Below are 23185 nucleotides of genomic sequence, written 5' to 3'. Positions count from 1 at the left end.
TGCAACATTTTTGAGTCCCCTTTTCCCTTTAAGGGTATTTTTTGTTCAGGGAGCTCTGGTCAAATATATGCAGATAGGGTTAATTTTTAACACACATTAGAAGTTCCTTGAGTGTTGGTTAATTATGCAGAACTGCCCCCTTTTGTTTTACCCTATCACAGTTTTATTTTTCTTGATAAATACACATCTTAGAGTATCTTGTAATCAAGCTAAGAGTAAGGCTACGGCCGAAACGCGTAAGCTTGTTTGTTTGGTGGCGACTGCACACAATTATCTTTCATGTTTTTCGTTTTTCCATGTAATTTTAATTATGGACAATAAAGCGTTTAAGTTTTAAACCACAGATTTTTTGCTGCTGCTTTTTTGGCCCCGGATTCCTGCACTCTTATTCATTTGTTCATTTGCCGGTTTCTCCTTTGGAATCTGAAGTTTGGCCGGAGCTTTTTGCACTCAGGGATTCAAACAACCAATAGGAGGTGGTGGAGGTCAAGCGGCGGTGTGGCCGCGAGCGAACAGGTTGTGTACACCCCGTGGATCAGCGAGAGCGAGGGACAACCCAGGACCGCCGTGTAAGCCAACTCCCGACAGAGGCTATTCATACAGCGAACCAGCACTGCCTGGCTATGGATCATCGCAAGGAAGTCTTATACATTGAGTGAGCCATTATATCATATGTGGGATTGTTCGGTTGAGGAAGGATTACAGTGACAAGTATAAGATTTACCCTCATCCACACTGCGGCTACGACAATACTATAGACTTTACTTTGACTTTATAACAATACAACATTTTGTATGTCTCACATATATTGCTTCTTGCTGAACCCTGGGGCATTTATTACCTCTTTTGGGGCACTTTGAAAAGGACTGTCAGAGGTTAAATAAGGGGAAATAAGTACCGAATTACAAACTGTCAAATAAGTATATTTATACTATTGGTGACCTCTTATCTGTTTAACAGCATATTATGGACAGATTGACAGCTTATAGTGTCCTTGTTTCCCATTGAATTTGGCACGCTTCTCCACCACCAGTTATAAATGTCCCGTGTGCAAGTACCCATCATTCTCTGACCAATACAGAGTGGGTACTGTAGGTTATAATCACTACCAGGCATCTTTATCTTGTTTTTTTTTTCTATATCCTTTAATCTCAGCTCCAGAGAAACAATCCACTACTGGGACTTACCTGAACACCTCTTGTGAGCCAATGACAAGAAACATATGTGTGAAGCCACCAATCACCAACTATCTCCCAATATTGCATTGTTCTTGAGTCTACTTTGGAATGCATTTAAACAAAGCAAACCCAGAGAACATACTAAATATCATAACAGAAGTAAATTGAAATGTCTCTTAAAGGGACAGTCTACTCCAGATTTTTTATTGTTTAAAAAGATAGATAATCCCTTTCCCCATTCCTCAGTTTTGCATAACCAACACGATTATATATACTTTTTACCTCTGTGATTACCTTGTAGCTAAGCCTCTGCAGACTGCTCCCTTTTTTCAGTTCTTTTGACAGACTTGCATTGTACCCAATCAGTGCAGACTCCTATAGGTGACTCCATGGTAGTGAACACAATGTTATCTGTATGGCACACATGAACTAGCGCTTTCTAGCTGTAAAAAATGTCAAAAGCCCTTCTAGGGCTTAAAAATTAGCATATGAGCCTACCTAAATTTAGCTTTCAACAAAGAATACCAAAAGAACGAAGCAAAATTGATGATAAACGTAAATTGGAAAGTTGTTTAAAATTGCATGCCCTAACTGAATCCTGAAAGTTTAATTTTGACTTGACTGTCCCTATAAAATTGCATGCTCTATCTAAATCATGATAGTTACATTTTTTATATAACTTTAAGTAGTACATTTTAATATCTTTGGCCGATCTTGGTGTCCTTCAATGCATTTTTTATTTCATATGTATTAAAATCTCACAGAAATTGGTTTCATTATTGCCAGAATAGATTACTTTAGATTTAAGAGTGTTAAACATCAACTCTGTTGAAGTTAAAGTATAGCAAACATTTTAGGTGTTATTGGAGACATTGTAAAGCTCTAATCATATAACTTTAACACAAACACAATCTTTGCAGCTGTGAATGCCAAAGCAAACCTCATACACAAAAACTACAGACAAACACTGGTTTCAGTTATGCAAACTACCAGATAGTGTATGATAAACAATTTATTGTAATCTTTCAAAGTTTTAAATAACAAATGATTAACAATGAAGCAAGGTCATGTGATTTTGCCTCTTATATTGCTGTTTGTGTTTCTATTTATTTTTTGTGTTTTATTTTTTATGCAAATGAAGTTGTCTATGCTCAGAAATAGAGAAATATATTTAAAAGGAACATACAATATTTGTTATTAACTACAAATAAACCTGTGAAGACACAGCTTATGTATACTAGTTTTTTGTTCTCTTAACCTTAGTTATAAATGTATAATGCTAAAATATAAAAAAACTGTCTACGATGATTCATTTTACAAGTGGCAATGCAAATGAATTTTATAAAAGCTCATCATTTTAGACAGATTTTTCAATGCTTATTAATTATGGAAGAACAAAATCGGCATTCAAGTTCCTGGCTTTTTAGTTATGAGAAATTCCATATTTAAAGTTACATTAAAATACAAGCATATTTAGGATTTGTGCTGCCCTAGGCACTCAAAATGTATGCACATGGATGTCTGCCATTCCTGTTTGGCTAACACCAGCCATGCATTTCTCTTAAACAACAATGTAATACAGCTGCATTTTATTACAAGGACAGAGACTCCTACTTTGCTCAATGTTTTGTGTAACAATGCACAATAATAAAAAATAACATAGAAACAATGGTAATGAACACAATAGCCAATGAAATAAAGCTCTGAATGGTCCAATCTGGCAATGACCAATCCAAAACGTTCAAATGGCTATAAACTGTCTAGAATGTATCCAGACATTCTCTTTTCTTCTCAATGAGATAAGTATCAACATTTACTTTGACATTTTAATGCATAACTGCTTATTTATTAATACATTTAGGGCTAGATTACAAGTGGAGCGCTAATTTATCACGTGCCTGCAAATGGGCAAATTTGCCCTTTTGCGGGTGCACAATAAATAACCAGCCATTACAAGTGGCTCGTTATTGCTATCTCAAGTTCGCGGTAGCAATTAGCTCTCAAAAATTTAACCGAAGGTCAGACCTCTGGTTAATTTTTTAAAAGTGTCACAATTGCCCCTCAAAAAAGTGTAGTGCGCCTTTTCAAAAATAAAAAATTGTTTTATGTAAGTTGCAGGAGTCCATGAGCTAGTGACGTATGGGATATACATTCCTACCAGGAGGGGGCAAAGTTTCCCAAACCTCAAAAAGCCTATAAATACACCCCTCACCACACTCATACCTTAGTTTTACAAACTTTGCCTCTCATGGAGGTGGTGAAGCAAGTTGTGCTTGATTTTTCTTCTGTGATAGGCGCATCTAAGCATATTGAAGCCCAGTTCCTCTCAAAGTACAGTGTTTGTCTGAGGGATGTGAAGGGAGTATTGCCTGATGATACCATGTTTTCACCTATGGGAAATCTTTTCTAAAGCTCTCTGTAAATCGGTTGCAGGGATTCATCTGCTGCCTCCCTTTACAGATCGACATTATACTCCTCTACCATTACCTCTGCTGATATGTTTCAGTACTGGTTTGGCTGTCTGCTGTATGTGGATGGGTGGCTTCTGGTAAGTATATATCATTTTTTAAGACACTCTCAGCTATGTTTAGCACTTTATCTTATAAAGTTTTTTTGTTTTTTTTCAGGCACTTTAAAGATCATCATTTATTTACTTATAATAAAAAGCTAGTATACAGATATGAGGGAATCTGATCATTGCAAAGAGTTACTCAACATTTTTGCTCTATATTCGAAGAAAAAAAAAAAAAAGTTAGTGCTTTGTCTATAAAGCTCCACCATCATCTCTTCTTGTGCTGTATGGCCCTGCAAAATGACTTAAATATGCTCAAGACCTTCTGACACTCATCTGGATGATTTATATAAGCTATATACAGAATAAATTGAACAAAAATAGAGTGACAAGCAGCAATATAGAAGAAAAACATGAATTTTCCACAAGATCAAACAGTGATAACCTGCATAATTTTATATATAAAAATGAAATCTCAGTTTAGTGTTTTATAGAAACTTTGTAATTGTTTGAGCTGGTTATTACTTGCCAACATATGCATGCAACATCTCATAGGTGCGATTGCGTCCGAGGCTAAACAGACAAAGACAGGCCTGGAAAAATAACTTAGTACATAAAAACTAAGACAAACAAAAACCCGCAAATACAAAATGGCTGAACAGCTCATGTTTGAAAGCATTTATAAGTGAATGACATTTCATGATATCTTAGGTTGGGATCTAAACATTATGGACTTGTTGAATCTAATATAGGGTGCAGCTGAAAAGTCTCAAATAACTTTGCAAGGAGAGAAAAGTATTACTATACAACAGATACTATTTACATTTAATGGAATGTTCATCATCCCAAGATGGCTTTCAAACACCATAGGATCTTTCAACACTATACTATTGTTAACATTTAAAATTAGTTAGTTGAAGTGTACAGGGAGTGCAGAATTATTAGGCAAATGAGTATTTTGACCACATCATCCTCTTTATGCATGTTGTCTTACTCCAAGCTGTATAGGCTCGAAAGCCTACTACCAATTAAGCATATTAGGTGATGTGCATCTCTGTAATGAGAAGGGGTGTGGTCTAATGACATCAACACCCTATATCAGGTGTGCATAATTATTAGGCAACTTCCTTTCCTTTGGCAAAATGGGTCAAAAGAAGGACTTGACAGGCTCAGAAAAGTAAAAAATAGTGAGATATCTTGCAGAGGGATGCAGCACTCTTAAAATTGCAAAGCTTCTGAAGCGTGATCATCGAACAATCAAGCGTTTCATTCAAAATAGTCAACAGGGTCACAAGAAGCGTGTGGAAAAACCAAGGCGCAAAATAACTGCCCATGAACTGAGAAAAGTCAAGCGTGCAGCTGCCAAGATGCCACTTGCCACCAGTTTGGCCATATTTCAGAGCTGCAACATCACTGGAGTGCCCAAAAGCACAAGGTGTGCAATACTCAGAGACATGGCCAAGGTAAGAAAGGCTGAAAGACGACCACCACTGAACAAGACACACAAGCTGAAACGTCAAGACTGGGCCAAGAAATATCTCAAGACTGATTTTTCTAAGGTTTTATGGACTGATGAAATGAGAGTGAGTCTTGATGGGCCAGATGGATGGGCCCGTGGCTGGATTGGTAAAGGGCAGAGAGCTCCAGTCTGACTCAGACGCCAGCAAGGTGGAGGTGGAGTACTGGTTTGGGCTGGTATCATCAAAGATGAGCTTGTGGGGCCTTTTCGGGTTGAGGATGGAGTCAAGCTCAACTCCCAGTCCTACTGCCAGTTTCTGGAAGACACCTTCTTCAAGCAGTGGTACAGGAAGAAGTCTGCATCCTTCAAGAAAAACATGATTTTCATGCAGGACAATGCTCCATCACACGCATCCAAGTACTCCACAGCGTGGCTGGCAAGAAAGGGTATAAAAGAAGAAAATCTAATGACATGGCCTCCTTGTTCACCTGATCTGAACCCCATTGAGAACCTGTGGTCCATCATCAAATGTGAGATTTACAAGGAGGGAAAACAGTACACCTCTCTGAACAGTGTCTGGGAGGCTGTGGTTGCTGCTGCACGCAATGTTGATGGTGAACAGATCAAAACACTGACAGAATCCATGGATGGCAGGCTTTTGAGTGTCCTTGCAAAGAAAGGTGGCTATATTGGTCACTGATTTGTTTTTGTTTTGTTTTTGAATGTCAGAAATGTATATTTGTGAATGTTGAGATGTTATATTGGTTTCACTGGTAAAAATAAATAATTGAAATGGGTATATATTTGTTTTTTGTTAAGTTGCCTAATAATTATGCACAGTAATAGTCACCTGCACACACAGATATCCCCCTAAAATAGCTATAACTAAAAACAAACTAAAAACTACTTCCAAAACTATTCAGCTTTGATATTAATGAGTTTTTTGGGTTCATTGAGAACATGGTTGTTGTTCAATAATAAAATGAATCCTCAAAAATACAACTTGCCTAATAATTCTGCACTCCCTGTATATGTACTATACAGAAACAAGAAGCAAATAATGAGCAGCTTTAAAAAAAACAACAACAAAAAAACAATTATTAAAATTGCTATAACAAGCATTGACTGGAGACTGTAAAAAGTAATGTAGACAGGAAAAAGGAGTTATAAACTTTGGTGATTCAAAGGCCTTTTTTTTTTGTAACGTTCTCTCTGAAAAAGTCTGCAAATCCTAACTGCTGCACAAGCACTTGAGGCAAGCTCATCAAGCTATGGATAAATGTGCCTTGCTACCAGCTAAAGAAAATAAACCCTTCAATAGCTAGAATACAAGTTTACAAGTTAAGGAGTAATGGAATGCCAATATGGCAATAAAAACTTCTCTTTCAACAGGAAGGTTTTTTCGTACCAGCAGCATCCTGCATAGAGACACAAATTAATGTCCTCTGAGCTGATTAAAAAATAAGCAAAAAGTTACAAATTACCAAAAATATCAAGCAGAAACAACTGGATTTACATAAAATGAGCACTCCAGTCCACTGTATTTACTTGGTAAAGGTAGCTACCACGGCCCAAAGGATTTCATTAGCATTTGCCTTTGTACACTCAACTTCTGGGTCTAGATCAAGCAGTTGCCGCACTCTCTTCATAGCCAAGTCATATTGATCATCCAAAAGGGGAGCAAATGCATTCTCAATGACGTTGGAAGAATGGGCTAGGTAGATAAGGGCCAGCAAACGTTTGTCCATGCGATGAGGATCTTTCACCCATTTGTCAAGAACTGCTTCCTGTACTTTCTTGATGAGACGCTGCTTGATATTATTATTGGTGAGAGGATGTGTAGTCATGTCAAAGAGAAGAAAGTTTTGTTTTTCTGTTGTCAAAACACCCTTTTCTACAAGGTTTTTAGCTAAACGTTCACGCACATTTCTTAACTGGTAGTGTAGCGTCAATGGATTCCATGTCTCTCCACTGTGGAGTTCAATCCAACTTTGTACAGTCTCTGGAGCTGGGGTTTCCTTTATATGCTTTAAGGCTTCATCAAGCATAACATCTCCCGTTGGGGCGTCAGATTTACAAATTACCTTTCTTGAGAGGAGACTTTTGCGTCTCATACCAACAGCTTCAAGAGTAATTCTGCCCCTAAATGCCAGTTCAATTAACATACAAGCACGTAAGCCAGCAGAAATGCAATCATTCCAAAATGATGTATATCCCTCCCTGTCCTTCAGCCCCAACAGCAACACTTCCTCCATCAGGGTAAGCCTGGCCTCCTTGTCCCCGGCCCTCTCGTCCTCGTTCTGCTCCTCATGGCCCTTGTCCTCATCCTCCCCCTCAGCTGCTCTCTCCCTGTCATTCCGGGAGGCCTCCGTGCGCCGCTGCACCAGGCCGGACCTGCGCTGGGTAAGAGTAGTCATGATACGGCAGGATTACAACGGACAGCAGCGGGGCTCTATACGCACAGCAGGGATTGGGGAGGGCTATCTGCCGCCCCGAGCAGAGCTCATGAGGCCGAGCTACCCTGCGCCTTAGTCTGCTATACCCCTTTAGCTTGCTACAGCTATCCGCAGGAGGCAGCGAGAAGGTGCTCTGCCAAGATGGCGGCTCTCGCTGACGTCACTAAAGAATGTGGCACGGACACTAAGATGGGAGGTGGAGGAGGATGTCTATCTTATAAAGTATTAAATGTATATTCTATATATTTGCCATGAGTCAGGTCTGTGTATTTCCCTTTGCAGTCTAACACTTTCAGCATGGAAATTATGTTTATGGGAGTTTTTAGGCTTACCTGGGGTTCCAGTTAGTTTCAGAATAAGACCTCCAATGGGAAGATTCTTTCTTTCTCATGTTCCAACAAACCCTGTGAAAGCTCAGGCTTTTCGGAAATGTTTTTCAGATCTAGAGTTTTCAGGGGTGATTATTCCAGTTCCTTGGCAGAAATGGGGGTCTGGGTTTTTATTCAAATCTATTCATTGTCCCAAAGAAAGAAGATTCGTTCAGACCAATTCTCGATCTGAAATTTTAAAATCGTTTTGTAAGAGTCCCAACTTTCAAGATGGTGACTTTAAGGACTATTCTGCCTTTTGTTCAGCAAGGTCATTTCATGTCCACAATAGACTTACCCAACGCTTATCTTCACATTCCAATTCATCCAGACCACTATCGTTTTCTGAGATTCTCTTTTCTAGACAAGCATTACCCAATTTGTCGCTCTTCCGTTTGGCCTAGCGACAGCTCCGAGAATATTTTCAAAGGTTCTCGGTGCCCTTCTATCTGTAATCAGAGAGCAGGGTATTGCAGTGTTTCCTTATTTGGACAATATCTTGGTACTAGCTCAATCTTTTCATTTAGCAGAATCTGACACAGAACAACTATTGTGGTTTCTTCAAAAACATGGTTGGAGGATCAATTTACAAAAGAGTTTGTTGATTCCTCAGACAAGGGTCATCTTTTTAGGTTTCCAGATAGATTTAGTGTCCATGACTCTTTCCCTGACAGACAAGAGACTAATGAAGTTAGCTTTAGCTTGTCTAAATCTTCAGTCTCTTTTATTCCCTTCAGTGGCTATGTGCATGGAAGTATTAGGTCTCATGACTGCAGCATCGGACGGGATCCCCTTTGCTCGTTTTCATATGAGGCCTCTACAGCTTTGCATGTTGCACCAATGGTGCAGGGATTAAACTCAGATACCACAAATGATATACTTAAATCCCAACGCTCAACTCTCTCTGACTTTGTGGTTAGACCATCACCTTTTTGTTCAAGGGGCCTAATTTGTTTGTCCTACCTGGGCTGTGATCACAACAAATGCAAGTCTTACAGGTTGGGAAGCTGTCTGTGGGTCTCTGACAGCACAACTGGTTTGGAAACCTCAAGAGGCGAGGTTACCAATCAATATTTTAGAACTCCGTGCTATTTTCAGGGCTCTGCAGGTGTGGTCTCTATTGAAGAGAGAAATTTTCATTCGTTTTCAAACAGACAATTTCACAACAGTGACATATGTCAATCATCAAGGAGGGACTTGCAGTCCTTCAGCAATGAAGGAAGTATCTCTGATACTTTCTTGGACGGAATCCAACTCTTGTCAAATTTCTGCAATTCATATCCCAGCTATAGACAATTGGGAAGTCGATTATCTCAGCTGTCAGACATCCGGGGGATTGGTTTCTCCATCCAGATGTGTTTTTTCATCTTGTACAGATGTGGGGTCTTCCAGAAATAGATCTGATGGCCTCTGGTCTAAACTAAAAGCTTGAAAAAAATAAAGAATGGAGGCTCACCAGTATGCCAAAAAGTGATTTACTTTATTGTAGAGACAGCAGGGTCCAGTAACCATGACGTTTCGGGGCAGTGTGCCCCTTAATCATGTGATAACCACCTATACAGATACACCTGTTTAAATAGCTTACCTGGGATTTAACCCTTACAATCTTTCTAACAATACAACAATGAAGGGACAGCGCCATCTAGCGGCCCCATAGGTGTATAATCTCCTAAAAAATAATAACTAAAAACAAACAGCTATGAAGCCCTAATTTCAGATTCAAACAATGTCAAATATTGAACCTACCAAACCAAATATTATTTACAATATAATTGTATGTAATTGTAGAAAATGACAAAACAGATTTATCTTTAAAAAAGACATAATAGAAAAAGATTAATAAAAAACTGACCAATCTATTTCTCTATTAAGCCCCTTCGGTTCCAAGGTGTCAAGGTGAAAAATCCAGAAGGACTCTTGCTGCTTGAATAAAACTTCCCTATTGCCACCCCTTCTAGGGACTTTCACCTGTTCAATCACATGGATCCGAAGTTGGCTTATTTGGTGGCCTGCTGCCAAAAAGTGATAGGCCACAGGAGCTGACAATTTACCACACCTGATGTTACTCTTGTGTTCAGTTATTCTATCACGTACCCTCCTAGTGGACTCGCCAATGTAGGCCTTCCCACATGGACACTTGATCATATATATATAACGTAACTACTGTTGCAAGTGAAGAAATCCCTATAATAGAATTTGTGCCCACTATGTGGATGTGCAAAATAGGGACTTTTCACAATGCAACTGCAGTTACTGCACCCAAGACAAGGGAAACAACCAAGATTCTTTTTGGTGATAAACTGTTGAGATATAGATTTGACAGAACCAATGTGAGCCCGTATTAGAGAATCTCTAAAGCTTTTACTGCGCTTGTAAGCTGGCATAGGAAACTTATCAAACTCCTCAACATCCGCATTACATCTCCTCAAGATGCCCCAATGTTTCTGTATTATTTTCAACACCTGATCACTCTGTCTAGAAAACTCAGATACAAAAACCATCCTATTTTGATTTTTATCTGATGGTTTTTTAGATTTTAACAGGGCGTCACGGTCCAACTTGGACACGATATCAATGGTGTTCATAATTAGATCATGCGGATAGCCACGTTCCAGGAATTTCTCCTCTCCTCAATAGTCGACCGCATCTCTGCAAGTAATTCCTTGTTAGCCGTGAATAACTTGTCAAAATCAGCTGATGACATCATTTGCCGAATCTCCTCCTCTAGAACAGATATATCTCCTTTGAGCTTATCCAGATCAATCTGAAGATATTCCACGGTCAGGACGATTAAATCAAAGGAACACTTATTGAGAATCTGCTCAAACTTACGGCAATATTCAGGCCACGTTCCAGGAATTTCTAACCCATCTCAGCCAATCTTATGGGAACCTTGGATTCTTCTGTGACAATCCATTTGACCCTGAGTAATTGACTTTTAGGTAGTGACCTGATCACGGAGGAATGATGTGCACTGTCATACACTAATAGATTATTTCTATCAGTTTCTTTCCTGAAGATATCAGTTTTAAAACTAAATCCATCCTTGATCACGGTCACATCCAAAAAGTCAATAGAGCTTTCACTGAAGGTCAATGTAAATTTAATGTTGCTGGTTGAATTATTCAATTCAGATACAAAAAGCTCAAGGGCCCCAACGTCGCCCAGCCAAACCCCAAAAATATCATCAATGTAGCGCCACCAGGTGGCGCCACACTGACGAAATAGGGCACTCTCAAAGACAAACTTCTCCTCAAAGAGATTCATAAAAATGTTGGCATAATATGAAAAATTCACTAAAAAGCAACTGGCTTATGACCTGCATGCAACTACTTTAGCTGAATATCATCGGGTGAAAAGAATCCCCAGAGGATCACGGATGAACATCAGACCCACCTTGTTGAAGGACAATCCTGAATATTGCCGTAAGTTTGAGCAGATTCTCAATAAGTGTTCCTTTGATTTAATCGTCCTGACCGTGGAATATCTTCAGATTGATCTGGATAAGCTCAAAGGAGAGATATCTGTTCTAGAGGAGGATATTCGGCAAACGATGTTATCAGCTGATTTTGACAAGTTATTCACGGCTAACAAGGAATTACTTGAAGAGATGCGGTCGACTATTGAGGAGAGGAAACGGTTAAAGTTTCAGAGAGACTCTGACGATTACTCCTCCAATACGGTATACAGGTGGGTCTATGATCCAATGGGGAAGGAGCGCCGCGTCACTTCTGGTTCACAGAGAAGGCAGCAGTCTCACCATGCAGCATCAGGGAGCAGCTCCGATTCTTCTATGGATTTTTCCCAGGGGGAAGGCAACGACAGCCCAGGAGACGTGGTCGCAGACACCGCAGGGGCCCAAAGGGGAGCCAAAGCAAGATCTCAGGTAACAGCCAAAACGGGCAAGGCAACCTCACAGAGGGTGACGAGAGCCCGCAACAAAATATAGTCTTTAACATCTCAGAATGTCCACTTGTTGGGAGAGAGGCATCAGTCCTCCAGAAGGGACTATCATTCTGCCCATTCAAAGACTGTGATTTTTTCAATTTGAATAGAGACATTCATAGATTTTTTTGTAATGTACGTTTAAAATTTTGGCATAACAATAAGACAAGCAATGCATCTCAGATTGGTACAAAGTTAAATTGCAGTGGGTCTGTTGGGTCTAGCACTGTTGGGGATAATAAAGTTAATGTTTTGAGCATCAAACAACTAGGGTTATTTAATAAAAGCTCCTTTTTACCTTCTGCTACTGACCATAGCATTGAGACCTTTGAAAAACTGGTACTGTCTGATTTGAATGAATTACAGGCTAAGACTAGGCAATATAAATCCAAAGGTAAACCTAGGTTGTCTAACTTTACGTCTGCAGATCATTCAGCCTTGAAATCATTGAAATCTAACAACAAAGTGATATTGAAGCAGGCTGATAAGGGCGGAGTGACAGTTGTTTTAAATAAGACAGATTATAAAACAGAGGTTTACCGCCAACTTAATACTAGGGAGGTATACAAGGTAATTGCAGGTAATCCCATTAACAGGATTTCTAAAGAGATTCAATCGATTGTTAAATTTGCTTTGAACAATGCTTTGATTGATGACAAAACAGCTAAATTTTTAATTGTTACTGATCCAATCACACCTGTGCTATATGTGCTGCCTAAGATTCACAAGTCCTTGACTGCTCCACCAGGGCGTCCTATTGTAGCTGGTACTAATTCTGTTTTCTCAAATATTTCCATTTTTTTTGGATAGAGTTTTGAGACCACTGGTGGAGCAGTCAAATACTTTTATCAAAGATACTAATGATTTTTTGATCAAGCTCAGCAACTTGCAACTCCAGACTGATAAGTTTATTCTTTTCAGTTTGGATGTTTCTAGTTTGTACACATCTATCACTCATGAAAGTGGCCTAGGAGCTGTGCAATATGCCTTGCTCACTGCTGGGTCACATTCAGAAACTCAGGTCGAATTTATCTTGCAACTACTGGAGTTAATTCTTTACAATAATTATTTCCTCTTTGAGGATTTATATTATTTGCAGCTGCAAGGTACAGCTATGGGCTCCAACGTCACCCCGAATTATGCCAACATTTTTATGAATCTCTTTGAGGAGAAGTTTGTCTTTGAGAGTGCCCTATTTCGTCAGTGTGGCGCCACCTGGTGGTGCTACATTGATGATATTTTTGTGGTTTGGCTGGGCGACGTTGGGGCCCTTGAGCTTTTTGTATCTCAATTGAATAATTCAACCAGCAACATTAAATTTACATTGACCTTCAGTGAAAGCTCTATTGACTTTCTGGATGTGACCGTGATCAAGGATGGATTTAGTTTTAAAACTGATATCTTCAGGAAAGAAACTGATAGAAATAATCTATTAGTGTATGACAGTGCACATCATCCCTCCGTGATCAGGTCACTACCTAAAAGTCAATTACTCAGGGTCAAACGGATTGTCACAGAAGAATCCAAGGTTCCCATAAGATTGGCTGAGATGGGTGAGAAATTCCTGGAACGTGGCTATCCGCATGATCTAATTATGAACACCATTGATATGGTGTCCAAGTTGGACCGTGACGCCCTGTTAAAATCTAAAAAACCATCAGATAAAAATCAAAAGAGGATGGTTTTTGTATCTGAGTTTTCTAGACAGAGTGATCAGGTGTTGAAAATAATACAGAGACATTGGGGCATCTTGAGGAGATGTAATGCGGATGTTGAGGAGTTTGATAAGTTTCCTATGCCAGCTTACAAGCGGAGTAAAAGCCTTAGAGATTCTCTAATACGGGCTTACATTGGTTCTGTCAAATCTATATCTCAACAGTTTATCACCAAAAAGAATCTTGGTTGTTTCCCTTGTCTTGGGTGCAGTAACTGCAGGTGCATTGTGAAAAGTCCCTATTTTGCACATCCACATAGTGGGCACAAATTCTATTATAGGGATTTCTTCACTTGCAACAGTAGTTACGTTATATATATGATCAAGTGTCCATGTGGGAAGGCCTACATTGGCGAGTCCACTAGGAGGGTACGTGATAGAATAACTGAACACAAGAGTAACATCAGGTGTGGTAAATTGTCAGCTCCTGTGGCCTATCACAGCAGACCACCAAATAAGCCAACTTCGGTTCCAGGTGATTGAACAGGTGAAGTCCCTAGAAGGGGTGGCAATAGGGAAGTTTTACTCAAGCAGCGAGAGTCCTTCTGGATTTTTCACCTTGACACCTTGGAACCGAAGGGGCTTAATAGAGAAATAGATTGGTCAGTTTTTTATTAATCTTTTTCTATTATTTCTTTTTTAAAGATAAATCTGTTTTGTCATTTTCTACAATAACATACAATTATATTGTAAATAATATTTGGTTTGGTAGGTTCAATATTTGACATTGTTTGAATTTGTAATTAGGGCTTCATAGCTGTTTGTTTTTAGTTATTATTTTTTAGGAGATTATACACCTATGGGGCCGCTAGATGGCGCTGTCCCTTCATTGTTGCATTGTTAGAAAGATTGTAAGGGTTAAATCCCAGGTAAGCTATTTAAACAGGTGTTCACCATATGTAGAAATAAAAGTCTTATGAGAGACAGAGCATTAAATCAATGCAGTAGATTTATTTGAATAAACAAACAGGTGAACACCACTCCACACACACCTCACAGCCACATCCGACGCGTTTCCTGCCGCTAAACGGCACTTCGTCAGGGATATTGACAGCTGCTGTGAACCTCCCTTAAAAAGGCTAATCCCTCGTGTTCAAATTTAAAGGTATAGTACTTTTTCTAAAGCCTTTCATACAAGGGGGTTAAACAAACACATTGTTACAAAATAAAATGATGTAAAATATTCAATACAATGTTGCAACTTGAGCACACTAAAGTTAACACCTAATTTCACATAAATAGGAACTTTTAGCCTCATACAATATAAACAAATAAACAAATGTATGACTCTCTATATACACCATTATTATTCTTACAGTTCATGGCTAGTCTATAATTAAATTTATTTGTATGAAAATGATTTACAATTAATATACTAGGCTTTGTCTTATTCCATAATGATGTCAGTATAGTGAATATTTGAATAGTATGATACAGAAAAATTAAAACTTGATCTGTTCCTATTTTCAAATATAACATTATTTTATGACTGGACCCACAATGTTAAGATACTAACAGTTATTTTAGGCATTAAAACGAATTTCATATCAGTTGCCTATATATAATTTAACATCTGAAATCATATTTATACCCAAAGGACTTCCGGTTTTCAATGTGTATATCCAATAGACTTCACTCCTATTTAGGGCTTGAACTCTATTTCCCCCAACATTATATTTTGGTATTAAATCAATACCTTGAACGGAGAAAAGTGTATTGATATATTCCAATTCTTGTTTATCATAATTATCATTTCTTCTGTGTAGTGCAAAGTGCTTTGATACAGGTGTTTTTGGAATATCATTTTCTAAGGAAAGCAAGTGCTCCCTCACTCTATCCTTGAACATTCTTGTAGTTCTTCCTGTATATTGACTATTACACAGTTTGCATGTGATCAAATATATAACAAATCTTGAGTTACAATCTATATGGTGGTTTATCTTATATGTATTGCCAGTGACAGTTGAGGTAAAGGTATCACTTTTTTTCATGTAGCTGCAAGATTTACAAGGTATTCCTCCACACTTAAAACTACCATTACATTTTCCTAACCACATTTTATTTTCTGTTTTAGCTTTGTCAGCAAAATTCTGTTTCAGACTATTCTCTATAGTTTCAGATCTTCTAGAAACACATCTAACACCTTTTTCTATGGTTGTTCTTAATTTAGGATCGTTTTTCAACAATGGAATAAATCTTTGTACAATTCTACATATATCCTGATACTGTCTACTATATTTTGTTGAAAATGTTAGCCTATCTATGTCTCCATTTATTTTCTTCGGCTTATCCTTTAGCAAAACCTGTCTATCCATCTCATTGACTGCCTTCATAGTTTTAATTAAATCCTTCTTGTTATACCCTCTATCACTCAATCTATCGACTAAATTATTGGCTTGATCCAAATACGTCTCATTATCGCTACAATTGCGCCTAAGGCGCATAAATTGCCCCTTAGGAATTCCTTTCTTTACACAATAGGGGTGGCCTGAGTCTGCCCTCAAAATAGTATTACCAGAAGTTTTTTTCCTAAAGGTCCTAGTATTTATGCAACCTTTCTTGCCATCTCCTACTAATGTTAGATCTAAATAATCTACACTTTCATCAGAGTTATAATGTGTAAATTGTAAATTGTTATTATTGTCATTCAGGTATTTTATAAATTCTTCTATGCTGGTTGTGTCTTTTTTCCAGACGATCAAAAGATCGTCTATAAATCTGGTATAGAAACAAATCTTAGATAGAAAGGGATTATTGCTAGTAAACAATTTATTGAGTTCAAAATACCCCAAATAGAGGTTAGCATACGAGGGGGCGAATTTCGCCCCCATCGCAGTGCCCTGATTTTGGACATAATAAGTCCCTTCGAAAAGAAAGTAATTATGGCTCAGAAGGAACCTCACTATGTCAACAATATAATCTATAAAACCAGATTCAAAATTAGTATGAATATGTAACATTTCCCTGAGGGCCATAAGGCCCTCTCTGTGAGGTATACAGGAGTATAGAGATACCACATCTACAGTTAAAAAAGTAAGGTTATCTGACCAATCTAGATGTTCCAGTTTTCTAAGTAAATGTTTGGTATCTCTCAGATATCCTGGTAAATTTTTAACAATTGGTTGTAGGAAATCATCGACCCATTTGCCTAAATTTTCCCCTATAGTACCTATAGTGGAAATAATGGGCCTTCCTGGCGGATTAAGCCTAGACTTATGGATTTTTGGAAGATGTTTGAAAACTGATATTGTTGGACTTTCATTAATAAAACATTCAGCCTGTGTACGTGTGAGATAATTTAGGTGGATACCTTCATCTAAGAGCATTTTTAGTTCCCTATTAAACTTCTCAGTGGGGTTAAATGTAAGTTTGCGATATGTTTCCCTGTCAGACAGCTGTCTTTCAGCTTCTTGAACATAAGCTACTCTATCCTGCACAACAATAGTGCCCCCTTTGTCAGATTTTGATATCACCACATTTTTATTATCTTTAATTTGTTTAAGTGCTGCTCTTTCTCTATATGACAAGTTATCCCAACTTTTTTTCTTTTTGTTTTCACAATTGACTTTAGTGTTATAAAGTTGTGTTAATTCCTCTTCTACTACTGTATGGAATACTTCTATAAGGTCCCCTCTCGCATGAACCAGGTAGAAGTGACTAGTGTGGCCTATCTTACATTGTGAGCTAGGTATACTTAAATTGCTCTAGTTATATCTTAAACTTTCACTGTTTAGCAATCTCAAGCTATTAGTATCACATAATTCTTCAAATGACAAAGATTCCAGATTTTTAGTAATAACGTCACTATTGGACATATCATTAGAACTAGTGTTAGTAGGATTTTCTTCAATAGATTGTGGATCCTCATTAAAGAAATGTCTCCTCAGGGTTATCTTCCTTACAAATTTATTAAGATCTATTATAGTGTCAAATAAGTTCATATTTCTATCCGGAGAGAAACCCATCCCTTTTGAAAGGGCAGTCTCTTGTATTTTAGTTAGCGGATATGATGATAAATTGACAACATTTAATTGCTCTTCTCTTTTGTAGCCCTGGTCACCCTGCTCGGATACTTTGCCTTTGGCTCCTCCTCTTTTTTCTTTTTTATTCTCTTTGGATCTCCGTCTTTTACTTTATCTTCAGTGCCTGGTGTATTAGGGGTAATCCCCAGATCAACCAAAGATCTATGACTTGCATTATCTTTAGATCTTGCTCCCATTTTATCGCTCTCATAGCTGCTGCAAATCGGAGTGGAGGATTTTGGACTATAGGCATATGTACTCCCCTCAGCATCCGAGAAAGTCACTTTTCTCTGATCTTCCTTGTTTGTTGCTTCCCCTTGTGAGTCCATTCTTTTTCCTTTTTGTTTACTGTGATGGTTCTTTCTTTTGTTTTTATTTTTATGTTTAATCATGGTATTTGATTGCAAACCAGTGCTCCAACTGTACACGACATCCAGATCGTAATCTTTACAGTCTCTTTGATATTTTCCTAATTTCTTATTCACTATTTCATTGTCAATCCTTTCTGTAGTATCTTTCAACTGTTTTGTATAATCCTCAAATCTTTCATCATCCTTGAGGTCATCTATCTGTATTTGGAGTTCAGCTAGCTCACACAGAATTTGTTCTCTTTCTTTTGTTCTCCTCTTTAGCAATTGTTTCATGAGGACCACAGAACAATCTGTTAAATTTTGATTCCACTCTTTCATGAAGTCAGTATCCAATTTTTCCGCTGCTGGATACTTTTTCATTCTGAGTCCCCTTGGTATTTTATTTTCTGTGATATATAATTGTAAAAATTCCATTTCCCACCATGTTTTTAGTTCCTTAATAGTTAACTTTTCCTTTTGTGAAAATAGTGTGCTCAAATCAACAGGTGTGTGTGTAGGAGCGGTGTCCCCTTTAATAAGTAAATCAAGTTTTGCTCGTCTATTTGTGATTTCTTCCTGATCCATGGTTAGGATACACCAATATTCAAGTATCCACACTGAATGCTAACACAGTCTTGTGCAAAAAGGAGAATTTTTCAATGCATAAACATACAAACTCATGCACACTGTGTTACAAGCCACGGAAAGATATAGTACAATGCCTTTAGCTATTTTATGACCAGTATTTGAATATAACACTGTCACTCTCTAACAGTGTAAATATAGCCGGTATATTGTCAGGACTAGAAACCACTACACAGGATACTCCACTTTGGTTATTCTCAGGTATTTAAGCAAATGCATCAAGTGAAAGCAAAACACAAGGTTTGTCACATTTCTCGTTATAGGTGTATATTCACACTTCTTATTATAGGTATAGGATCTTGTATCACTCTTGGTATACAGAAGTAGTGATAATATTCGAAGTCAACCTTCTCAAAAAGTAAATAATGGACAAGCTTGGTTACTCACTGTTATCCGGCCTCACTCATGCAAGATGGCGGAATTACTGTTGTAAACCGTTTCACCGGACAGCGTTACCTGTGGAAAGCCTGTGACTTGTATTTCTTTTAGCAGCAACCTCCAAATGCTGCAATTTTTAACCAATTTTCACCATATGTAGAAATAAAAGTCTTATGAGAGACAGAGTATTAAATCAATGCAGTAGATTCATTCGAATAAACAAACAGGTGAACACCACTCCACACACACCTCACAGCCACATCCGACGAGTTTCCTGCCGCTAAACGGCACTTCGTCAGGGATATTGACAGCTGCTGTGAACCTCCCTTAAAAAGGCTAATCCCTCGTGTTCAAATTTAAAGGTATAGTACTTTTTCTAAAGCCTTTCATACAAGGGGGTTAAACAAACACATTGTTACAAAATAAAATGATGTAAAATATTCAATACAATGTTGCAAATGGGTCGATGATTTCCTACAACCAATTGTTAAAAATTTACCAGGATATCTGAGAGATACCAAACATTTACTTAGAAAACTGGAACATCTAGATTGGTCAGATAACCTTACTTTTTTAACTGTAGATGTGGTATCTCTATACTCCTGTATACCTCACAGAGAGGGCCTTATGGCCCTCAGGGAAATGTTACATATTCATACTAATTTTGAATCTGGTTTTATAGATTATATTGTTGACATAGTGAGGTTCCTTCTGAGCCATAATTACTTTCTTTTCGAAGGGACTTATTATGTCTAAAATCAGGGCACTGCGATGGGGGCGAAATTTGCCCCCTCGTATGCTAACCTCTATTTGGGGTATTTTGAACTCAATAAATTGTTTACTAGCAATAATCCCTTTCTATCTAAGATTTGTTTCTATACCAGATTTATAGACGATCTTTTGATCGTCTGGAAAAAAGACACAACCAGCATAGAAGAATTTATAAAATACCTGAATGACAATAATAACAATTTACAATTTACACATTATAATTCTGATGAAAGTGTAGATTATTTAGATAGGATATAGCAAGAAAGGTTGCATAAATACTAGGACCTTTAGGAAAAAAACTTCTGGTAATACTATTTTGAGGGCACACTCAGGCCACCCCTATTGTGTAAAGAAAGGAATTCCTAAGGGGCAATTTATGCGCCTTAGGCGCAATTGTAGCGATAATGAGACGTATTTGGATCAAGCCAATAATTTAGTCGATAGACTGAGTGATAGAGGGTATAACAAGAAGGATTTATTTAAAACTATGAAGGCAGTCAATGAGATGGATAGACAGGTTTTGCTAAAGGATAAGCCGAAGAAAATAAATGGAGACATAGATAGGCTAACGTTTTCAACAAAATATAGTAGACAGTATCAGGATATATGTAGAATTGTACAAAGATTTATTCCATTGTTGAAAAACGATCCTAAATTAAGAACAACCATAGAAAAAGGTGTTAGATGTGTTTCTAGAAGATCTGAAACTATAGAGAATAGTCTGAAACAGAATTTTGCTGACAAAGCTAAAACAGAAAATAAAATGTGGTTAGGAAAATGTAATGGTAGTTTTAAGTGTGGAGGAATACCTTGTAAATCTTGCAGCTACATGAAAAAAAGTGATACCTTTACCTCAACTGTCACTGGCAATACATATAAGATAAACCACCATATAGATTGTAACTCAAGATTTGTTATATATTTGATCACATGCAAACTGTGTAATAGTCAATATACAGGAAGAACTACAAGAATGTTCAAGGATAGAGTGAGGGAGCACTTGCTTTCCTTAGAAAATGATATTCCAAAAACACCTGTATCAAAGCACTTTGCACTACACAGAAGAAATGATAATTATGATAAACAAGAATTGGAATATATCAATACACTTTTCTCCGTTCAAGGTATTGATTTAATACCAAAATATAATGTTGGGGGAAATAGAGTTCAAGCCCTAAATAGGAGTGAAGTCTATTGGATATACACATTGAAAACCGGAAGTCCTTTGGGTATAAATATGATTTCAGATGTTAAATTATATATAGGCAACTGATATGAAATTCGTTTTAATGCCTAAAATAACTGTTAGTATCTTAACATTGTGGGTCCAGTCATAAAATAATGTTATATTTGAAAATAGGAACAGATCAAGTTTTAATTTTTCTGTATCATACTATTCAAATATTCACTATACTGACATCATTATGGAATAAGACAAAGCCTAGTATATTAATTGTAAATCATTTTCATACAAATAAATTTAATTATAGACTAGCCATGAACTGTAAGAATAATAATGGTGTATATAGAGAGTCATACATTTGTTTATTTGTTTATATTGTATGAGGCTAAAAGTTCCTATTTATGTGAAATTAGGTGTTAACTTTAGTGTGCTCAAGTTGCAACATTGTATTGAATATTTTACATCATTTTATTTTGTAACAATGTGTTTGTTTAACCCCCTTGTATGAAAGGCTTTAGAAAAAGTACTATACCTTTAAATTTGAACACGAGGGATTAGCCTTTTTAAGGGAGGTTCACAGCAGCTGTCAATATCCCTGACGAAGTGCCGTTTAGCGGCAGGAAACGCGTCGGATGTGGCTGTGAGGTGTGTGTGGAGTGGTGTTCACCTGTTTGTTTATTCGAATAAATCTACTGCATTGATTTAATGCTCTGTCTCTCATAAGACTTTTATTTCTACATATGGTGAAAATTGGTTAAAAATTGCAGCATTTGGAGGTTGCTGCTAAAAGAAATACAAGTCACAGGCTTTCCACAGGTAACGCTGTCCGGTGAAACGGTTTACAACAGTAATTCCGCCATCTTGCATGAGTGAGGCCGGATAACAGTGAGTAACCAAGCTTGTCCATTATTTACTTTTTGAGAAGGTTGACTTCGAATATTATCACTACTTCTGTATACCAAGAGTGATACAAGATCCTATACCTATAATAAGAAGTGTGAATATACACCTATAACGAGAAATGTGACAAACCTTGTGTTTTGCTTTCACTTGATGCATTTGCTTAAATACCTGAGAATAACCAAAGTGGAGTATCCTGTGTAGTGGTTTCTAGTCCTGACAATATACCGGCTATATTTACACTGTTAGAGAGTGACAGTGTTATATTCAAATACTGATCATAAAATAGCTAAAGGCATTGTACTATATCTTTCCGTGGTTTGTAACACAGTGTGCATGAGTTTGTATGTTTATTTAAACAGGTGTATCTGTATAGGTGGTTATCACATGATTAAGGGGCACACTGCCCCGAAACGTTGTGGTTACTGGACCCTACTGTCTCAACAATAAAGTAAATCACTTTTTGGCATACTGGTGAGCCTCCATTCTTCATTTTTTCTACTGTTATATGGGAGTTTGGTAGTTACTCCCTGGAGCTCAGACCATTGGCGTTGGTGCTGGATATTACTGACTTTCTAAACTAAAAGCTTCCCAGATACCTTTCCAGGTCCAGGAATACTCAGGTGAAGATGGTGGATGCCTTAGCAGTTCCTTGGTTTTATAAAACATGCTTATATTTTTTTGCCTCTGCTTCTTCTTCCAAGAGTGATATCCAATAACATATTGGAACAATCTCATGTGTTTTTGATAGCACCAGCATGGCCTCACAGGTTTTGGTATGTGGATCTTGTCCGGATGTCCAGTTGCCAGCCTTGGCCACTTCCTTTAAGGCCAGACCTTCTGTCTCAAGCGTCGTTTTTCCATCAGGATGGTTTGGATAAGGGTTTGTCTGCAAATACTTTGAAAGGACAAATTTCTGCTCTTTCTGTTTTGTTTCATAGAAAGATTGCTAAACTGCCTGATATTCACTGGTTTGTTCAGGCTTTGATTCTTATCAAACCTGTTATTAAATCTATTTCTCCTCCTTGGAGTCATAATTTGGTTTTGAAGATTTTACAGGCTCCTCCTTTTGAGCCTATGCATTCTTTGGATTATAAATTACTTTCTTGGAAAGTGTTATTTCTTTTGGCTATCTCTTCTGCTAGATAAAGCTGTTTTGCGGACTTTATTAAAATGTTTGCCTAAAGTTGTGAATTCTAACAACATCAATAGGGAAATTGTTGTTCCCTCTTTGTGTCCTAATTCTAAAAATACTCTTGAAAGGTCTTTACATTCTTTGGATGTGGTAAGAATTTTGAAATATT

The 23185-nt window shown here is 37.6% G+C and overlaps 1 protein-coding gene across 1 annotated transcript; it reads right to left on the bottom strand.

The window, feature by feature from the left end:
* Positions 1-6633: 6633 nt before the first annotated feature.
* On the bottom strand, positions 6634-7566 carry LOC128651942 (Golgi phosphoprotein 3-like). The gene has a single exon (XM_053704903.1). It carries the CDS (start codon positions 7564-7566, stop codon positions 6694-6696), a length of 873 nt encoding a protein of 290 aa, XP_053560878.1. The 3' UTR covers positions 6634-6693.
* Between the last annotated feature and the right edge of the window lie 15619 nt (positions 7567-23185).

The sequence above is a fragment of the Bombina bombina genome, chromosome 3 (assembly GCF_027579735.1).
Source record: "Bombina bombina isolate aBomBom1 chromosome 3, aBomBom1.pri, whole genome shotgun sequence".
In the NCBI taxonomy this organism is placed as follows: Eukaryota; Metazoa; Chordata; class Amphibia; order Anura; family Bombinatoridae; genus Bombina; species Bombina bombina.
Note: the sequence above shows the minus strand (reverse complement) of the source record. Positions and strands in the feature narration are given on the sequence as shown.

What these genes read in the sequence shown, in the direction of transcription:
- LOC128651942 (XM_053704903.1), bottom strand. Translation starts at nt 7,566, where the DNA reads ATGACTACTCTTACCCAGCGCAGGTCCGGCCTGGTGCAGCGGCGCACG.